Here is an 18,538-nt window from a genome sequence, read left to right on the forward strand (position 1 = left end):
ACGGATGTGCGTTGATTGCACTGACTGACGTCGCCTAAACGAATGGCGTTGTCCCAAAACCCGTCTAAAAGGCGGGTGGATAGACATCCCCTTGTCCAATAGGAGCATCTTTCCATTCATAAAGTGGTGTGAGCTAACGCGTGGGTTTGGAGGGTTTCATAATCCTGACTGAAACTGAAAAACCTGTTTTAGCCATAACCAATGAAAGGCTGTGTTAAGAAGTTACTGTTAAACTTGCCCAATCGGTATTCACCGATGACCAACGTAAGTCCCACCCTCTTTCATAGAGAAAACGGAATGAATGAGCAATCAGTTTTTTGATCGACATGTAAATTTACCAAAGGGTGTGCAGTTTCTGAAGTTCGACCACTGTTACAGCCAATGAAGAGCAGAGTCAGATTTGCTGGGAGGTGATAGAGTAGGTGGTGGGCGTGTGCTTAAATCAGGATAGACTAGTGTTGAGGGAGTTGTGTGAATGTGATGCTACAACCTCCTTATAAAGGGACTCGAACGTTGTGTCTCGAAAATTAGAGAACATTTCCTAAAATTGGGGTCTCCACACAATCCCAGAAAGCTGTTGTCATGATTTCGTTGAATGTGGAGAACATGCTTAAAGCCGCTGAGCTGCCGTTCTTCTGGGTCGGTGCGTTCGCCGTGGCCTCACTATCTTTGTGGGTGCTCTACCGACTGCTTTCAGGTTTTCGGATTTGGGTCTTGGGAAACGGACAGTTGCTCTCCCCGAAGCTGGGCAAATGGGCAGGTAAGTGAGTCACTTCAATTGCACACCAAACATGCGAAGTCACGAAGTAGACATATGTTGACTCGACTTGAAATTCCTAATTTAGCTTCAGGATCACAAACTTTACCAAATAGGAGGAAAGGATAGATTATCATCAACGTTGATTGTTATTTATTGAATGAAAAGGTTATTTTGTGTTGTATGCTTTTTGCTAAGTGAGCTGATTGGGAAGCTCATTCCTATTAGCTAAATTGGATTTCTTTTGTGGAACACGCACCATCTCTGGCACTCAATCCAGCGTCATTGACACCCACCTTTACAAAAAAAAGACAAAGATGTCCAGTATGAACAAGAAAGCGAGTTGTGCACCCTTATAGATCTGCATTTTAGGATGACATTTCGTCAACACACTAATTAATGAGGTTATCCCATCCTCATTATATAGGGCAAACCCATATGCCCAATTAAGACGTGACCTATATTGGAAGAATAACCGTTTATCGTTCTGTCTATCAGATATAGCCAACGTTGAACAACGCAAACACTTATATCATGGGCACAACATGTAAATGTGGTTGGAATCGATATTTGGATCATCACAGACTTGAAGATTCTTGTTTTATATTATTGTTTGCGTAAGATATTTGTAAATATAGCCTAAAGCTTCCCAAAAAAACGTTTGGCAAGTATGTTTGGCAAATTCGGCATCAGAGTTGTCAGGTTATTGACATTTAGAGTTCCAAATAGTTTATTTTCCATCGTTGGTTAAATATAAGTTTATTTTGGGTGTTTACTGGGTGTTCCGATTGTTGGATGGCTCCCTATAGGGACTCTTTTATAGGCAAAGGTTTGGCCTAGCTTGACCCAAATATCCAGTCTCCTCTTTCGAGAACACTACTGCGTCTGGAGAAGAAGCGCGTTCGCGGTTTGCTGCGCAATTTACAAAACGCTCCTCGCAGCGTCCGGATAGGCTGACATCAGCCTTCTCTTATCCAAAACGACAACCCGTATGATTTCTTGTTCGAGATGGGATATTTCTATATTATGACATACTTATGTTAAATCATTTTCAAGTTTGTTTGGAGAATACGCTATTGCCATGTGCGCCATATACAATTGAAAAGGTAGAATGCTTAGGCACATGAGTATGCTTCATGACATTTATGATGTCTTGTAGAGGTTTTAGGTGTTCCAGATTTTTGTTTAAACATCCCATTGTCTTATTTTAGATTGCGACATCTGTAAGTTCCTATCATAGCATAGTTATTGCAAACAGGTACAAATCTAAGCCTTACGTAACCACGCGGCACTCCATTGTCGTGGTAGGCAGCAGAGGATAGTTTGCAGTAGGCAGCAGTGAGCAGCAACAATTATGGATTAAGATGTTTTCCCCCTACAAACCATGACTATCTTTTATTGGTTAAGGCCACTCCTTGAAACTAACTGACTGACAGCACTACCAGTCGAACCCGTCCCTCACATTCATTACCACTGACGGGGTTCATTTCTACAGCGCAAATGGTTAAGGGGGGGTGGAGGGTAGATATGTGCCAGTGTGTGGGGAACTTGTTCTTCGTCTTGCAGATCTAGATGTGCAGGTCCTACCAGGTTGTGCAACCCTGTGCCTCCCTTTCTCACACACACACTCATTGTTTTAGTGGAGTCCCCCTCACCCCCCACCCCATGTGTCTGTATTAGTGCTGTCAAACGATTAAAATATTTAATTGCGATTAATCGCATTAATGTCATAGTTAACTCGCGATTAATCAATTAATCGCACATTTTTATCTATTCTAAATGTCCCTTGATTTCTTTTTGTCCCATTCTTTTTTCAATTTTAAAGCTCTTATCAACATGGAAAAGTGGTTCGGATTGCTTCGTGCAAATATTTTTTTATTGAAAACAACATTGCAATCGCCTGGCTTTGACGAGGGGGCGGAGAATTCGCATGAATCGCATCAGCTGTGTGCTTGGCCATCAAGTGGTATTTCAGACTGGACGTGCTGCGATGATAACTCAGTTTACAAAGACAAAACACACAGATCACTTTGGTCTTGTCAATGGAACCATTTGGCAACTTTTTAAAAGTAAACTTTCCATTCAGAATCTTATTGGCATCCATTTCGGCGTCTCGCGCTCGCCATCCACTCAAAACGTAACGTTAGCCTACTACCAGAGAATGTGTAATATCCGTACACGGGCTCTGCTACTACTCTTTAGCCGGCTCGCAAGCCAAACAAGTGTGTGTGTGGCGTGCCTGTTGTTTTATTTCCGGTCTAGCTAGATCCGGTGTGGTGTTGTAGTCTTTCTAACGTCGGTAATTGTTGCAACACCATGTGAAAAAAACTACAAAGTTTGCTAGGCCAAAAAGAGCGTTAATCGCGCGATAAAAAAATTGACGCCGTTAATTTGGGTTTGCGTTAACGCCGTTAATAACGCGTTAAACTGACAGCACTAGTCTGTATATATCGACAGGCAGAAAGTTCACACAGGACTGCAGATATAGTTTTACGGTTGCAAAGAATTGACCCCACTATTTAAAAATATTATAAGCATTGTTCATTGACTTAAGACAGAAACTCTAACAGTAAGAATACGTTCCTGCAGCTTTGATGCCTATTTTGTCCTACAAAATCTATTGTCCATCAGCTTGTTTGTCAATTTCCTTCAGTAATTAAAACTTAGAATAATTCAGTGCAAGTTTAGCTGCTGAAATGATTGGGCACATTTCTGACTGATTTTCTTGTTCCAACACACGTGGTTGTCAATGCATCCAGAGAGATTTCTCACCAAACTGGTTTCCCCAAATGTTTTTGTGAGTGACTGCAGTATGACGCCATTGAGACAATATGTCCCAAATCTCTGGAGTAGGTTCTGATAACATCAAATCCCCTCAGAACGTTATGTTTAGGGAGGGATTACTCTCGGACCCTGGATGGGTTAGGCCAGTGGTTCTCAATCCTGGTCCTCGGGACCCCCTGCCCTGCATGTTTTAGATATTTCCCTGCTCCAACACACCTGATTCAAATAAATGGGCCTGATAAGGACCCATTAATTTGAATCAGGTGTGTTTGAGGAGGGAAACGTCTAAAACATGCAGGGCAGGGGGTCCCGAGGACCAGGATTGAGAACCACTGGGTTAGGCAACAGACGGGATCATTCATTTTCCATTCATTTGAAAAGTTGGCATTTTGAGTTGATTCTGAAGTGAAAAAGCTTCCCCTTCCCTAAATGTGCTAATGGTATACATGTATTTAAATAATAATAATAAAATAATAATAATTCATTTAATTTACAACGCACTCTACATTCTGAATGTCAGAGTGCCACAGTACATAGTAAAACATACATAGATTTAAAACATAAGAAACGCCTTTCTGAATAGAAAGGTTTTCAGGCCAGTCTTTTTCATTTAGCAGATCTAAAACAAGGTACCAACTGTACAGTAAGTGTGCACAAGGCACAGGAAGAACGACTTAAAGTAGAACTGAAGCCTGTACTCTCCCCTGTCTCTTTTCCGCATGCTTGCCACAGTAAGAAAGGCGGTGCAAACCATACAATTTAGCATGGTAGATACTACATACTATGGAGGTGTGGGTTTTAGGACAAGTACATTTTGTGGTATGTGCATTTTCCCCTTGTGAAGGGGACACCTGGTGGTGCATGATGGTACTCCATCAGTCAAGCATCCCCGTTGTTGTATGGTTAATCTAAGATGTTGTATGGTTAATCTAAGATGTTGTATGCTTAATCTAAGATGTTGTTTGGATTGAAAATAAACTCAGTTTCATGGCATACAGTTGCAAGGTTAATGCAGTGATGTACACACATTTAAGACACTAAACCACATATATCACATGATTATATATATAAATAATCTTTATTTTTATTTTTTTATATGGCTATACAGTCGGCCTCACAGGTGAGCAGTTTCTTTCATGTGTGAATTTTGGAAGCATTTTCTTTGTGCAGCAGCAGCTAGGATTATATAAGGATAGCAGTGACTGTTTCAGAGGGAGGGGGGTCATGGGTGTTTCATGGGTTGCGGATTGAACCATATATTTGATTTTGTAGGGGGCGGTTATAAGGAGAATTCATGGTGTAGCATGTGTGTCTGTCGCTAAGAAAGTCTATTCTGCTCCATACTTGTGAATGTGCTTCCCCCTAGTGCTGAATGGTGTGTGTTTGTGAGGTTGGGGGCTCTGAAAGGGCGGGAGTGGGTAGTCAGAGATAGAATGCTGACAGAATGCTTCATGTGACAAACGCTCTGTGACACGTGCTGCAGCCAGGGCTGCTGGGGAAAAAACGGCAGCTCCTCGTTTTATGCCCCCCCTCAACTCCTTATCAAGTCAGCAGCCTATCTACATCCTCCCTTTCTCTCTCTCTCTGCTTCTCCTTTTCTCTCCCTCCCTTTCTCTCCCACCTTCTCGCTCCCATTCTCTCTTTTGCCATCTCGTTCATGCACGTTATCTATACCATTGCTCTGCTCTCTTTCACTCCGTTGGTTCTTTTCCACAGTCTCTTATCATCCCTCTCTATGCCCCTCTTTCCTGCATTTGTTTGCTTGCTCCCCCCCCTCCATTCTCTCTCTTGACTTGCTTTCAGTGATATCTTCCATCTGTCTCATCCTTAATCATTTAAATCCTCTATTTGCAATTTGTTAAAACGTGACAAAAAATGTTTTATGTTACACATGTTTTAGTAAGCTAGTGCTAGTTTAATATTCTAGATGTATTGGTATGTTCTTATAGCGCCATTGCTATTCAGTTAACTTGTCTTACTAGTTCATGATGAGTAAAACTAAACAACGAAATAATAATGAAGCTCTGGTTTCCATCGATATGCTGTAAACGTTCTGTACTGACACATTCCTTTTTCTTTCGTCATGAGGACATTCTTTCACCCTCCACCATTTTAATAGCAGGAATTTGTTCTCATACTCTCGGGTATCAGTGTCCTACGTGTGTTCTGCTAGTCTTAAAAAATCTTGCTATGTGCCAAAGCTTGTCTTCATTGATACTTGGCAACACATCGTACAAAATTCATCGTACAAGTATGTTGCATAGCATTCTTCAGCCAAGAACGGCATTTTAAAGACCTCTCATGCAGCTTTGGGCTTAAGTTTGGGTTATCTGTCCTTATCTTTGTAGGACACCCTCTGGGCTTTTTTGCTAGCCCTGAGTGTTAAAAAGTAATTGTCTTTGACAGACATATTAGGTATTTAGAAGTTCACAACTTGATGCCAGAGGCTCATAATGTTGTCTAACTGGGTTTTCCTGCTGTGTTAGTTTAACTGTTGTTTTTGGAGCTCAATACATTTGATAATAGAAGTTATGTAATTCCAATGGGATTTGCATCCCATTTTTATAGAACATGTGTTCATAAAATAATGTTGCTTTTGTGTCCTGTAAATATGTAACGAGGATAACTGAATGCATTTTGCAACAAATGTTGTCAAGGTTTACCCATTGAGACCTACCGTAACGATTTAAATCAAGATTTTCTTTCTTCAATGTGAAATCCTACATTTATTTTACTTCTTTTAGATTGAAGGGGCTATTTTCACCCCTCAAACCCAAGTATACACACCATTTCTATCTTGGGTGTTTCTGTACCTTTCTCTCGTCTTCACAAATTTAGTTTGCCCATGTGACTTCTTCCTAGTGCTATATAAAGCCTTGTGTGTATGGTACTGTAGGTGGGTAGATCTTTGGATCATCTATTGCTGCATTACTCCCCCCCATGCACACACACACACACACACACTCAGGAAAGAAGGGGGCTGCTAGTTGATGGTGTGAGCAAGGGGTGCGACAGATTACATAACGCCACGTAACAAGTGCGGGGGCATATGAGGACCGCTGCCTCCCCTTACCGAGAGTCTTAATTGGGAGGATTTATTGGAGTCGTTTGCCATTATCAGTATATGATCGCAATAGAACAAACGTCCACTCTCAAACATTGTGCCATATGGTGACATGCTTGCGAAGGTAGACCACCATTGGAGCAGATGGAGTAGGCTCAGATAGAGATGGGCTACCCCTTCAAATCAATCTGCTCTTTATACTTCCTCTTAGGTTTCCTCCCTTTTTCCATAGTGGTCTTTTTCCATCCATGTTGTGGATATTCTCCAGTGTGGCAGCTTTGATTGAACATTCTTTTCTCTAAGGTGGGGTGGGGTGGGGGGGGGGGGGGGGGGGGGGGGGGGGTGGAGGACCTTAATGGGGGAGGGATGTTGTTGGTATTCAGGTGCTGCAGCAGCCCTCAGACGAGGCAGCGGAGTGCTGTGCTATTTTTACTCCGTACTGTTGCTTTTTTTAGCCTATGGAATATTGAGCAGGCAGCGGCAGGGGCAGATTCGCAGTGCAATGGGGGCTGGGGAGGGGAGGGAAAGAGAGGAGGTGAGGGGGTGGGTTTCAATACTTTCTAAATCTGACATGCAGTGGAGGGAAGGAGAAGAGCATGCACGCCCCCTACAGGACATCACAGAGACAGAGTAATGTGTTTGGTTTTTTAGATATATGGATATATGGTACATATGGCTTTTTTTTGTTTTACAAAGTGATAGTTCAACCCAACAAATCACTGAACAGCTTTAAGAATATTTACTGTTCGTTCAGTATTTGGGCTGTGATTTGGACAGGCTGAGCTATATTGGCTTTGCACAAAATTATTTGTAGTATTTTCTGAATGTGAAGAGAGCAGCCTTTTAGTGTATGGACAATTCAGTCACCACAAGATCTTTACCTCCTACCTGCCTGACAACAAATTAATTTGAGAAAAATGACTTGCATAAATGCTGTTAAGTGGCATTGGTAAAGTTCATTCATTAGTACAACATTGCTTTGCACAAAGGACATTTACATTTTTTTATTGAACTTCAGTATCCTAAATTGTATGGACCGAAAAACACGTTATATGAAGAAAGCCAAGGCTTAAACTAATTTCTTCTATCCATTGTCTCTCTCTGTCCACGTGTCTTTCTTTCTTTATCTCTCTCCCTCTGTGTCTCAGTAAAGCAGATTGAGTTATCTAAGAAAATGGCGACTTTTTCTGGTTCTCTCTCTCCCACACAGTGTAAAGTCTCCCACTCCATCTTTTTATCCAGTGAATACCTCTTTATTCCTCCTCACAATATGTCCTGTGTAGCATGCATGCAGTCCAGTATGCAACTACAATATGATAAGTTAAAATGATGGACTTTCCATACACACGCATACACTTACACAATGCTCAACACCTGTCATACAGGTGAGTATGTTTGTACGTTCCTGAACCCAAGATGGGCAAGGTTTTGTGTCAAACTGATGGTCGGAATGCAGTCAAAGGAGATGGAACCAGAATCTCAGACAACAACAAAAAAATGACCAGGAATTTTGCACCTTCACTTGACTTTCTCTCTTCTCCACTCATCCTGAGTCCTTCGTTCACTCACTATTTATTCCCCCCCCCCTTTCCCTTTCACTCGCTTGGTTCTTTCACTCTCTCCATTTCTATTTTTAGCCACCCCCAGGATCCCTACTCACCACCTCCCTCCACCCTTTCTCGTGCTCCACGTTCGTCATCACTCCCTCCCCTCTTTCATTTCTCTTCTTCCTCTCTTCAACTCGGCGCTAGAGAATGGTCTATGGTCCCGTATTAATCTTTTATCAGTCCTGGGTGCTGTGCCACTCATGCTGCAGGAGGGTGTTTGTGTATGAGAGCCGAATGCGAATGCTTCCCCTGAATCCTCTCCTATAACTGTCATGTTGCACTCCGCCTCTGTCTCGCTCGGTGTCGCTCTCTCTTTCAGCCAGTCAGTCAGGGAATAGAAGTGATGGGCAGTAAGGGTCTAAAAGGAGCCATACTCTCTTGACAAGATGAGGGAAGCAGAGAACACTAAGAGTACATGAGCTTTTCTCTCTGTCTGTCTCTGTGTCTCTCTTTCTCTGTCTCTCTCTTTCTCTCTCCTTTAGTACCATCTGTGTTCTCACTCTGGCTTTGCCTCTACTGTTCTTCCTTGATATACTATCTTTACATCACTGAAAGTGGCTGTTGATGAGTGATTGGTATCTCTTCCCCTTACAATGTAAAAATCCAGACTTGCCAGTTTCAATGTTAGGCTAACATTATGTACGTAAACTATTATTGTCATTCGAAGCCAAGGCATGTCCAACCAAATAAGAACTTAAGGAATTGGATGACTTTTTTTTTACATGTGATTTTATTATAAAATTATGTTTGGTACCCGATGCATGTTTGGTGGTGCCTCGGGTAGAATGTGCATTAAATGCAGCTGTTTGAACATGTTGAATTTATAGTGTGGCTTATAGGGTCAGTAAATGTAAGCCTTGAAGCAAACGCTACCCTTTATTGACCCCTCTTCAAATCTTTTGTCTCTTTTCTCCAGTTGTGACGGGAGCTACGGATGGAATTGGGAAATCCTACGCCGAGGAGGTAAGGCTCCTGGACCTTTTTTTTAACGTATTTTTTTTTCTTCGTGGAAAAGCTCTGTGACTCATCACCACTCACACACTGCACTCAAAGGCCACAGTAGGGAGAACTCTTAAAGGCCTATTAATGTGGGCAAAGGTGTACACACACACACACACTTAAACAGAGGCTCACTTACAAGAGCAGTGGTCTCAGGTTTACAAGCACCATTATTGCATACATACACACATGCACACAGAGCTGGCACTCCTCTTACATTACGGTATGCATGTGACTCATTCATAGTGGCTTGTGCTCAATCCTAATCATCAGAGGCTTGTACTGTAGGCTTGTAGACACGTTCCAACATAACATTACACCCTAGCTGCTTTGGCTGTAGGTATAGAAGATCTTTAAGTTACCAAATGCTTTTACAGTCTTGGTTGGTGTACTGACCGGGTCTCTTTTTTTCCAAGCTTGCACGGCGGGGCTTTGCCATGATGCTCATCAGTCGCTCTCAGGATAAGCTGGATGACGTGGCCAGGTCACTTGGTAAGTTATCTCTCTGTACGCGTGTGACTTGTAGTGTGGTTTGGCAGAACCGAGGGTGATGCTTGCCATCTGTTGTGCACGGAGCCATGTGGTCGGCTAGTCCATCCACGTCATCACTGACATGTTGACGTGGGGGAGCATATTGGGAGCATACCCCCCCCCCTCCCATTCTGTGTACAAATGCTCAAATGGGGTGTAGTGTGTTTTCAGTTTTGACAATTGTGCGGACAAGGAAGGGCACAGTTGGGAGAAGTCCGCCTGGCTTTGTCTGTTTGTGCCTTTTAATTGTTGACGTAAGGCACACAGATGTTTATTGCCTGGACTGTCCAGTCCTCACACACTCTGTATGGTAGAGTGCAGCCATACACACGCACGCCATTTCCATCCAGCTCATTGAGAGAGGAAGATGAGTAACTAGAACATTGTGTGTGTGAATGCATCCGTACTTCGTCTTCCACTGTTTCCACAGAGTGCTGCCTGAGCCCTGGTGCTCCAGTCACTGAACGATTGCTTCATTTTCAGTGTGTGTGTAACTTTCTTTATCTAAGCATGTCATTGCTCCATTTTTGTGACTTTTAAACTCCAGGTATAGGTTTCAAAGACTTGAATAGAAAGTCTAGAACTTTGGCTGAAACGAGGTGTATAGCATAGCTTCTTTGTTTGGGTTGAACATCTGTTTATAACTACAGACAAAGCATTCACTTAAGTGTTGATTTCAGGAGCACAAATAAAAAAAATTCTATTGACATTTGTCAGTATTCATTTTACATACTTTACCCTTTTTGATGGCTTATGCTGTTTCTTTTAATTGCTGGCTTTTAAGGTCATCAGGTCTGGTCAGTCTGTCAGCTGTTACACACAGTGCAATTTTCCCCTGTCGTGCCTCAACCCAACAGGGGGGTGAGGGGTAGTCACTAGCGAGGGGGTGCAGCATACCAAAATCTGGCACCCCCCCCCCCCTAGGGGTGGGTGGCAACCCACCTCACCCTTGCAACCCCAATCCCTAAACTATTTTTGTCTACACATAAAATCCCTAACTCTTATTTTGTACCTTTTTTAAATATTGAGGAATATCAATATCTCAATTTAATTCTCCTCAACTTGGCAACCCAAACTCACTCACTGACTCACTAAACCAATCTGGCAACTCTGCGTCGATCTTTGGAGATTCTTTTCCAACGGATTCTCAATGACCAATGGCAGCACAGGATAAATATAGATTCATGAAGTGGTTGTCGACCTTGGGGAGGTTTCATACAATCTACCCTTATTTCCTTCTCTGTGGTCTGATTCCTCCTCTTTACTTGCTCTGATTTCCTCTCGCCATGCCCTGAAATGTAATTTCTGCTTCACTGCCGCCCCTGCCTGTGAACAAATATTCCGGTAACACTTTAGAATAATGGTCCGTTGTTAACAAGTAGCTATGCAGGAAGTAATAGGTAGTTCTACATTAGCACTGAATTTAATACTATTAACTAATATGGAACCAAGATTAACTAAGCAGTAAGTAATAGCGAATTTAGTACAAAGGTAGTTCCTTGGTAGGTATTTGATTATTACTAAATAAATATATCCTCATTGAGAACTACTTGTGAACTATGACCAATTAAGAAAGAATAACCAATGAATTACTAATCACAAAAGTAACGTCTACAAAGTGAACAATTGTTTTTTTTTTTTTTTTTACTCTTAACAGGGTCATAACATTTCAAAAGCTTGTGCCTGAAATGAGTTCTTTGTGGAAAGCAGTTTATGAATATTAACGTTATAACACGTTCCTGTATGATTATGGGACAGGTCCCCCCAATATTTGACTTGTCCTACCAAAACCTATTTGTCCTGAATCCATGTCATGTTTTCCCCTAAACCTATACTGGTGCAAAGTCACCGAGTGATTTTGGAGCGCGAAATCATTTGGCAGTGGCAGTGGCACATTTTTATGGATTGTAAATATCCAGTATGTGGCTAACATACAACAACAACGACTAGGTGAATTTCACTAGAATTTGGAATTGTAGAATTAGTGCAAATTTGGAATTGTAGAATTAGTGCAAATTTCGATTGCAATACTATACAGTTTGTATGAGGGACTTTTTACAAGCTAGCCGACAGCTATAGTCTGGCTTTACAGCTAGCAACAACTGTAGCTAGCGTTTTGGGCCATGTTCCTGTTCTCTGAATTGGGTTATCTAGCAAGTTATTTTACAGTCCTGCCATTTGTTCTTTCTTCCTTAATCATTTTTATTCCTTTGGGAGCGTTGCTGTTGTAGTGGATAGGCCTATACGTTGATTTGGGTTAGGGTTAGCCATGTACTTACTTATTACTTATTTAGCCAGTATGTTTGACTCAGTTTATCATCACATTTTGTTGAGTGTGTTGAATGTTTCATTCCAAAATACAGAATTTTTGTTTAAATGCTAGGTTTCATCATTGTGCAAAACGAATAAAAGAAAAGAATGTTTCATTCAGACATATTTTACAAAATACTTTATTATTGCATGCCCATGTGCATTTTTGCATTATGTAGGATTTTCTTTTACGACTTCATGGAAATCTTCCAGTGGATATAATTAAAAGAAATGTTATCCAATCACTGCAGTTGTTTTATGTTGTATATCTTGTGAGGTGACATGTTAGTGAGGTGTTAACATGTTTTTCACTTTGAAATAATGGTCCAGATTAGTTACTGCGGGATGATAAGGTAACTCTTGAGTAATTAGTGAAGAGTTAACATGTTTGTCACTTTAAAATAATGGTCCACATCACAAGTAGCTACTGCAGGATTACAAGGTAACGCTTGAGTAATTAGTGAGGAGTTGTACTGGTTTTCACAAGTAATAGACCTATAATGAGTCTAATTTTATATTTGACACATACGGTACAGGCATACATTTCTGTGAGGCACTAGTGATATTCTAACAAACATTATAATCTGGAAGATTTGATTTTGCGCTTATCGCAACATAAATGCAGGATACAAATTTTTTTGAAAAGAGAACATCAATGTTTATATTCATATCCTAAAGAGAAGTCCTCCTCAGGCGGCTACTGTAACATAAAGGTAGGTCTTTGGAGTCTGAGACATTGAACTGACACTCAAGAGCTCATAATAGTAAACTAATACAAACATGAGTGTCAGCATCACTTCCTAATTATTATTATTTTTTAACAAATTATCATTATTTGTATTATGCCATGTTTAAGTTTGAAATAAACAGAGAACATTCGTCCATCCTTTGGTAAGAGTAGGCAAAATCCCAACCTGTAGTTAACGTATTTGGGGGAATGTAATATTCATAAACTGGTTTCCACAAAGAACCCATTTGAGGCACAAGCTTCTGAAAAGTTATGAGTAAAACAACCAAATTGTTCACTTTTTAGACATGTTACTTTTGTGATTAGTAATTAATTGGTTATTCTTTCTTAATTGGTCATAGTTCACAAGTAGTTCTCAAAAGGATACATTTATTTAGTAATAACTAAATACCTACCAAGGAACTACCTTTGTTGTAAATTAGCTATTACTTACTGCTTAGTTAATCTTGGTTCCATATTAGTTAATAGTATTAAATTCGGTGTTAATGTAGAATTACCTATTACTTCCTGCATAGCTACTTGTTAACAACGGACCATTATTCTAAAGTGTTACCAATATTCCTTACCGAGGCACATCCAAGGATTTTTCCTCTCGTAATTCTCTCCGCCACTCATCATCACTCAATGAGTCTGGACAATAAATTCTAATTGTGGCAGGTGGAACGAGGGAGGGAGGAAAGAGACAGGAAGAAAGAACAAAAAAGGAAGTTTGTGCTTATTTGTTGATGTACAGTGTCCCCTCCTGTTTGACTGGAGTAGTGGTGTTTGTCCAGCTCATTTATTTCAGTGTCATGTTTTTTGGGGGGTTGCATGTGTGATGTTAACACAGGGAGAAGCCTAGTTTCTAGGCTGTCATAAGTGTAGCATATCCATTGCACTGCTCACATCCTATGTTTGTTTGGTATGAAAGTATGTGACCTATGCTGCAGAAGTAGATGATTGAAATGTTTAAAATGCATACAAACCACTTAATGTTCAACAGGCTTTCTACTCTCCTCTGTATTGGTAAGGCATTTAGGTTTGTTTCTCATGAAGTTATTCATATGTTCTCCTTGTTTCTGCTCCACAGAGGAACAATACAAGGTGCAGACCAAGACAATTGCTGTGGATTTTGGGCAAAGTGACATCTACCCCAAGATTGAAGCTGGACTGGCTGGGCTGGAGATTGGAGTGTTGGGTGAGAATCTCTCATTTGCTTTTAATGGCTAACCTTGATTTATTATTAAATCCCCATCACAATGACCTGTCAGACTTGTAGTCTGACTTCAGATTAAGAATCATTCATTGGTTGACATGTTGCTTTCTTAGAACTGCAAACCAATTTATCATTGATTGACGTGTAATATTCCAAATATTTTTAGAGAAAGAGGGTGCGTGTGTGCACTTGGGTGTAACAGTTGAATTTTCAGGGAACTCCTTGTTCTTTTGTGAGCAAGCCAGTGATCAGTGAATGTGCTTCTCTAGTTTAAGGTGTGGTTGTGTCTATGAATGCCCTCCTCTCATTTCCTAACTTCTGCTGTCACCTGCAGGCAAACAACAGTAACTGCACCAATTTTGATTTAGCAGGAATTAATGCCATTTCAGAACAATTGTCTAAATTATTTTCGTGCTTTTTCTTCATAAACAGTTAATAATGTTGGAATCTCCTACCCCTATCCTGAGTACTTCTTGCACATTCCTGATCTAGACAACGTAAGTTTCTCTCCAAATAATTCTATGATGAAATGGTGGGGAACCAATCTTGAACACTTGTTTGGAACAAGTTGGCCTCCCTTAATGTCACTGAAATAGCATTTTACAGTTTAGGAATGCTGCACACAGACTTAAGTATCACTTTATTGAGTTCTGATTTGTATGTTTTGCTTTTTATTCCAGTTCATCACAAACATGATCAATGTCAACATCACCTCTGTGTGCCAGGTAATCATGTTATGCATGTACTGAAGCAGTTCTATGCTTGAACACATGTACATTGAAAGTCTTTAGTTTTTGCTATTTTTATTTCCAGAGCTACACATGTTTACTGCTGAGGTAAAAAAAAACTGGTGTATTCCTCAAACTTTTTTTTGTTGATAATGTTCATGCGAACAGTTTGAGGACGTCTCTTTTTCTACCTCTTCACCCCCCCCTCTTTTCTTCTTTTCTTTCACTGCTGCTGCGATACCTGCAGTTTCCCAGTGGTTCCCAAAGCAACGGTGAAGAACACCAACGCTGTCTGTACTTTCCACCCACGCTCCCTCTCTCTCTATCTATCTCTCTCTCTCTCTGCGCCCCCACCTCCCACACAGCTGATGTATGTACGAGTATGAAGAAATCTCCCATGATGCCCCAGTAGTTAATCTTTAAGCAGCATCTGTCTAAATCTCACCTGGTCGGCCCTTGTGAAACTGTTATTGTTTGTTTTCCTTATGTCTTTTGCGCCTGGCTTTGGCTAACTTTCTACCTGCAATCGGTTATACTGAGCGATGGCATTGCATTCCATACATCAGCGTCTACCTGAAATATTCTGTACTTTGTGTGCTCATTTTTCATTGGTTCATGTTGACGTCCGCTATCACGTTAATGTTTGTCTCCTTGGCCTTTTAGATGACCCGCCTGGTGCTGCCTAGGATGGCTGAGAGGTACGCTAACACTAACATGCTTCTCCCTGGGTTCTGTGAGATGGTGTGCTTGAGTCCCACTACTAAGAAATGTGTGTGCTGCAAACCTGTTCAGCAGGTCTGCTGTCACACTGTACAAAGAAGAAGGCACAAACTCCCTTCATTGGAACTTAAAGTTGACAGTTGAAGGGCTGATATCTTTCACAAAACGAGTATTTCAGAGACCTGTATTAGATGCAACACTTTCACCCAGCCCAAGCTCCTCTCCACCTCTTTCCTTCTCTCTTTGTTCCTAATTCTGACAAGCTTTCAATTCACACAAATTGCACTCCTTCCCTATTGGCTGGGTGGGGGGTCACATGGTAAGGTGGGAGCCAATCACAGCGCTGGCACATTTAGTGCCGTGTGAGGCCCCTCGTTCTCTGTTTCTCCCTCTCTCCTCCGCGTCGCTGTGCTACATCACTGCAGCAAAAAGGGGCGCTAAGCGAGCAAGCGGCTGCCATGGCAACGCACATGACGATCGTGATTACGTTAGTGTTTGTCCTCGGGGGGGGGGGTGGTTTGGTCCATCATAGAATTGAGGAGAGTCCTTACCTGTTTTCCTTTCCTGGTGTTTATCCGTGTTTCAGGTCAAAAGGTGCGGTCCTGAACATCTCGTCTGCCAGTGGCATGTACCCTGTCCCTCTGCTGACTGTGTATTCCTCCTCCAAGGCAAGTGTACCTGGACGCTGACTGATTTACTCAGTCACTCACTCATCTACTTGTTGTTGCTCACTTAACAGATTCCCTTACTAAACCACTCACTCGCTTCACTTATTCACTAGTTCTCACGTGCACTTACTCATAAACCCAGTTCACCTGCTCATATGTACGTCTCACACGCTCATTAGAACCCAGACTTGCAATTGCGTGGCAGAGTTGTTTGGCAGTGTCGTTTACCTTAGCATTTCCACTTTTCTCCAGGCATTTGTGGACTTCTTCTCTCGTGGTCTGCAGGAGGAGTACAGGAGACAGGGACTTATCATCCAGGTACGATGCCACTTTGTTTTCTTGTTTGCCCGCGCAGCTTGCTGAAGGACATTGGTTAGATTAGACCATGTTTAAGCTTTTGGCTTTTATGTTCGTTTAAGTTTAATTAATGCAGTACCCCCTCTTGTGGTTTGATTTGGAACATACACCGTACATTTTAAGAACCCTTTTTGTTTGTGTACACGATTGTTTACTTTAGGATAGGAGGAATTGATCCTTGGTCACCCATATAGATGTTGGGAATTCATTGCAGTTTAATCCCCCCCCCACTACCCCCCATCGGTTTTACATATCAACAATGTGACATGGAATGTAAATGTAAACAATGTGACTCCTCCTTCATGCTGTGAGCTAACTCCGAGTCTCCCTTTCCCTCTCAGAGCGTGCTGCCATTCTTTGTGGCCACCAAGATGACCCGCATTAGAAAGCCCACTCTGGACAAGCCAACTCCTGAGCGTTATGTGGCGGCCGAGCTCATGACAGTGGGGCTGCAGAGCCAGACCAACGGCTACTTCCCTCATGCCGTCATGGTGAGAAATGCATCTATCTTTTGTCTCTCTGAAACTGCTTTCTCCAATTTACGTTATTTCCACTTGAGTGGTAAATCCCTTTCTTGGAATAGGAATGCAATGTGTTTCAAACTGAGTGGTACTTTGAAAAGTTTCAAAATGCTCAATCAGATTATTGTTTTGGTGTCCTCAAACCTGTCTCTCCTTCCACTACTTGGACTACTAAATGCTCGTATCATCTTGACTCCTTATCTTAAGTCTTAAGTTTATCTTAAGTTTCACTGCGTATAGGCTATTGCTGAAATGAATAAGGATGTTCCTGTAATACCGACTTACCCCGCAACTGTTCTTCTTAGGGTTGGCTGACCACTGTCCTGGTGCCCATCCATCTGGTCATTTTCTTTGGAGCCAGGATGAACCGTCTGCAGCGTACTGGCTACCTTAGGAGGAGAAAGCTGAGGGAGCAGAACAACGGAGGTCTAAAGAGCGAATAGGGACCTAGAACACTAGAGGAGGACGTTTCCACAACTATGACATGATGTTGTCTATTTCTACCAAGTGTATGTGTTTGAAAAAGGAGTGTGTGAGTGTTTAGTTCTCTTAATATTATGAATGAGTTAATTGTTGGGGCCTCTAAATATGGCTTCTTAATGTCTGTGTGTTTGAGAGAACCATTGACCCTGCGATGTAACGCAGCACGTCTTTAAATGTAGTGGTTCCAGAAATGGCTTTAGCCAAAATGGCCGTGCCTTAAGGGATTTAATACAAATGTAATTTTTCTATATGACGCAATTGAGGTGAGAATTCTTTAAATCAGGGTGAATTGTGTTGACCCTGCTGTTGTAAGCAGAGGCAATCGGTGGTGGGTATCTTTAAAAACTTAAACTATTTATTTAATCTTTGTTTATGGATGCCCTACCTGCTGCAGTTTACACACAAGTGCTAAATTATCGAAGAAAAAGGGCTACTCTGTCTCTATAGTTTATCAACATTATTGTTCAGTCATCTTTGATCATTAGTGTTGGCATTTTGTGCATATTTGTGAATTTTTATATTTGGGAAGGGGGAAAAGAAGCAATGTGGTGGTATCTGTCAAACCAAGTTTTATTAGGTTTCTTTGTGCACCGTAACGTAAATGACTAATTATTCATTCATCATTTACGGATTATTCCATTTACAATGTTCATTAACAACCATGTTGGTATTGGTCATGTTTAATGACAGTGACTCTGACAGAGGGATTTATGGAGTTATGAATATCCCAAAAACATGGTCTCACACACACATTGTTGCCTTTGTGATTACTACCAAATAATGTATGACTGTATTGGTAAGTTTACTGTGCTTGCATTAGTGTATTTATGATTTGTTTTGACCAATGATCAACCATGTTGCCTCAAATGACGAGTTATCAGGTGTGGAACTGTACCTATTTTTGTATCATGAATTTTTAGGATGGAATACAGTGTGCTTCATGGACCTGGTTGCTACCTGTAGGATGTTTCTACAATAAAAATGCTTGACAAGTAATAGTTCTTTGGGCTTTATTTCGCGTACAGGCTGTAGGCCTACAGTGGTTGATATAGCCTACACACAGGCA

At 41.3% G+C, this 18,538-nt stretch overlaps 1 protein-coding gene across 1 annotated transcript; it reads left to right on the top strand.

Annotated features, from left to right (window-relative positions):
• Positions 1 to 451: 451 nt before the first annotated feature.
• hsd17b12a (hydroxysteroid (17-beta) dehydrogenase 12a) lies at positions 452 to 18,468 on the top strand. Its single transcript, XM_047033604.1, has 11 exons — positions 452 to 760; positions 9,129 to 9,175; positions 9,628 to 9,703; positions 13,870 to 13,977; positions 14,428 to 14,492; positions 14,676 to 14,720; positions 15,387 to 15,421; positions 16,030 to 16,111; positions 16,364 to 16,429; positions 16,810 to 16,959; positions 17,295 to 18,468. Exons 1-11 carry the CDS (start codon positions 583 to 585, stop codon positions 17,430 to 17,432), a joined length of 990 nt encoding a protein of 329 aa, XP_046889560.1. The 5' UTR covers positions 452 to 582; the 3' UTR covers positions 17,433 to 18,468.
• The last annotated feature ends 70 nt before the right edge of the window (positions 18,469 to 18,538 follow it).

This window comes from Hypomesus transpacificus, chromosome 14, assembly GCF_021917145.1.
Source record: "Hypomesus transpacificus isolate Combined female chromosome 14, fHypTra1, whole genome shotgun sequence".
NCBI lineage: Eukaryota > Metazoa > Chordata > Actinopteri > Osmeriformes > Osmeridae > Hypomesus > Hypomesus transpacificus.

Excerpts from the sequence above, each read along its gene's own strand:
- hsd17b12a (XM_047033604.1), top strand. The coding sequence starts at position 583 with ATGATTTCGTTGAATGTGGAGAACATGCTTAAAGCCGCTGAGCTGCCG. Across the intron at positions 9,704-13,869 it reads TGACGTGGCCAGGTCACTTG|AGGAACAATACAAGGTGCAG; the intron begins GTAAGTTATCTC and ends TCTGCTCCACAG. Across the intron at positions 16,112-16,363 it reads CTGTGTATTCCTCCTCCAAG|GCATTTGTGGACTTCTTCTC; the intron begins GCAAGTGTACCT and ends ACTTTTCTCCAG.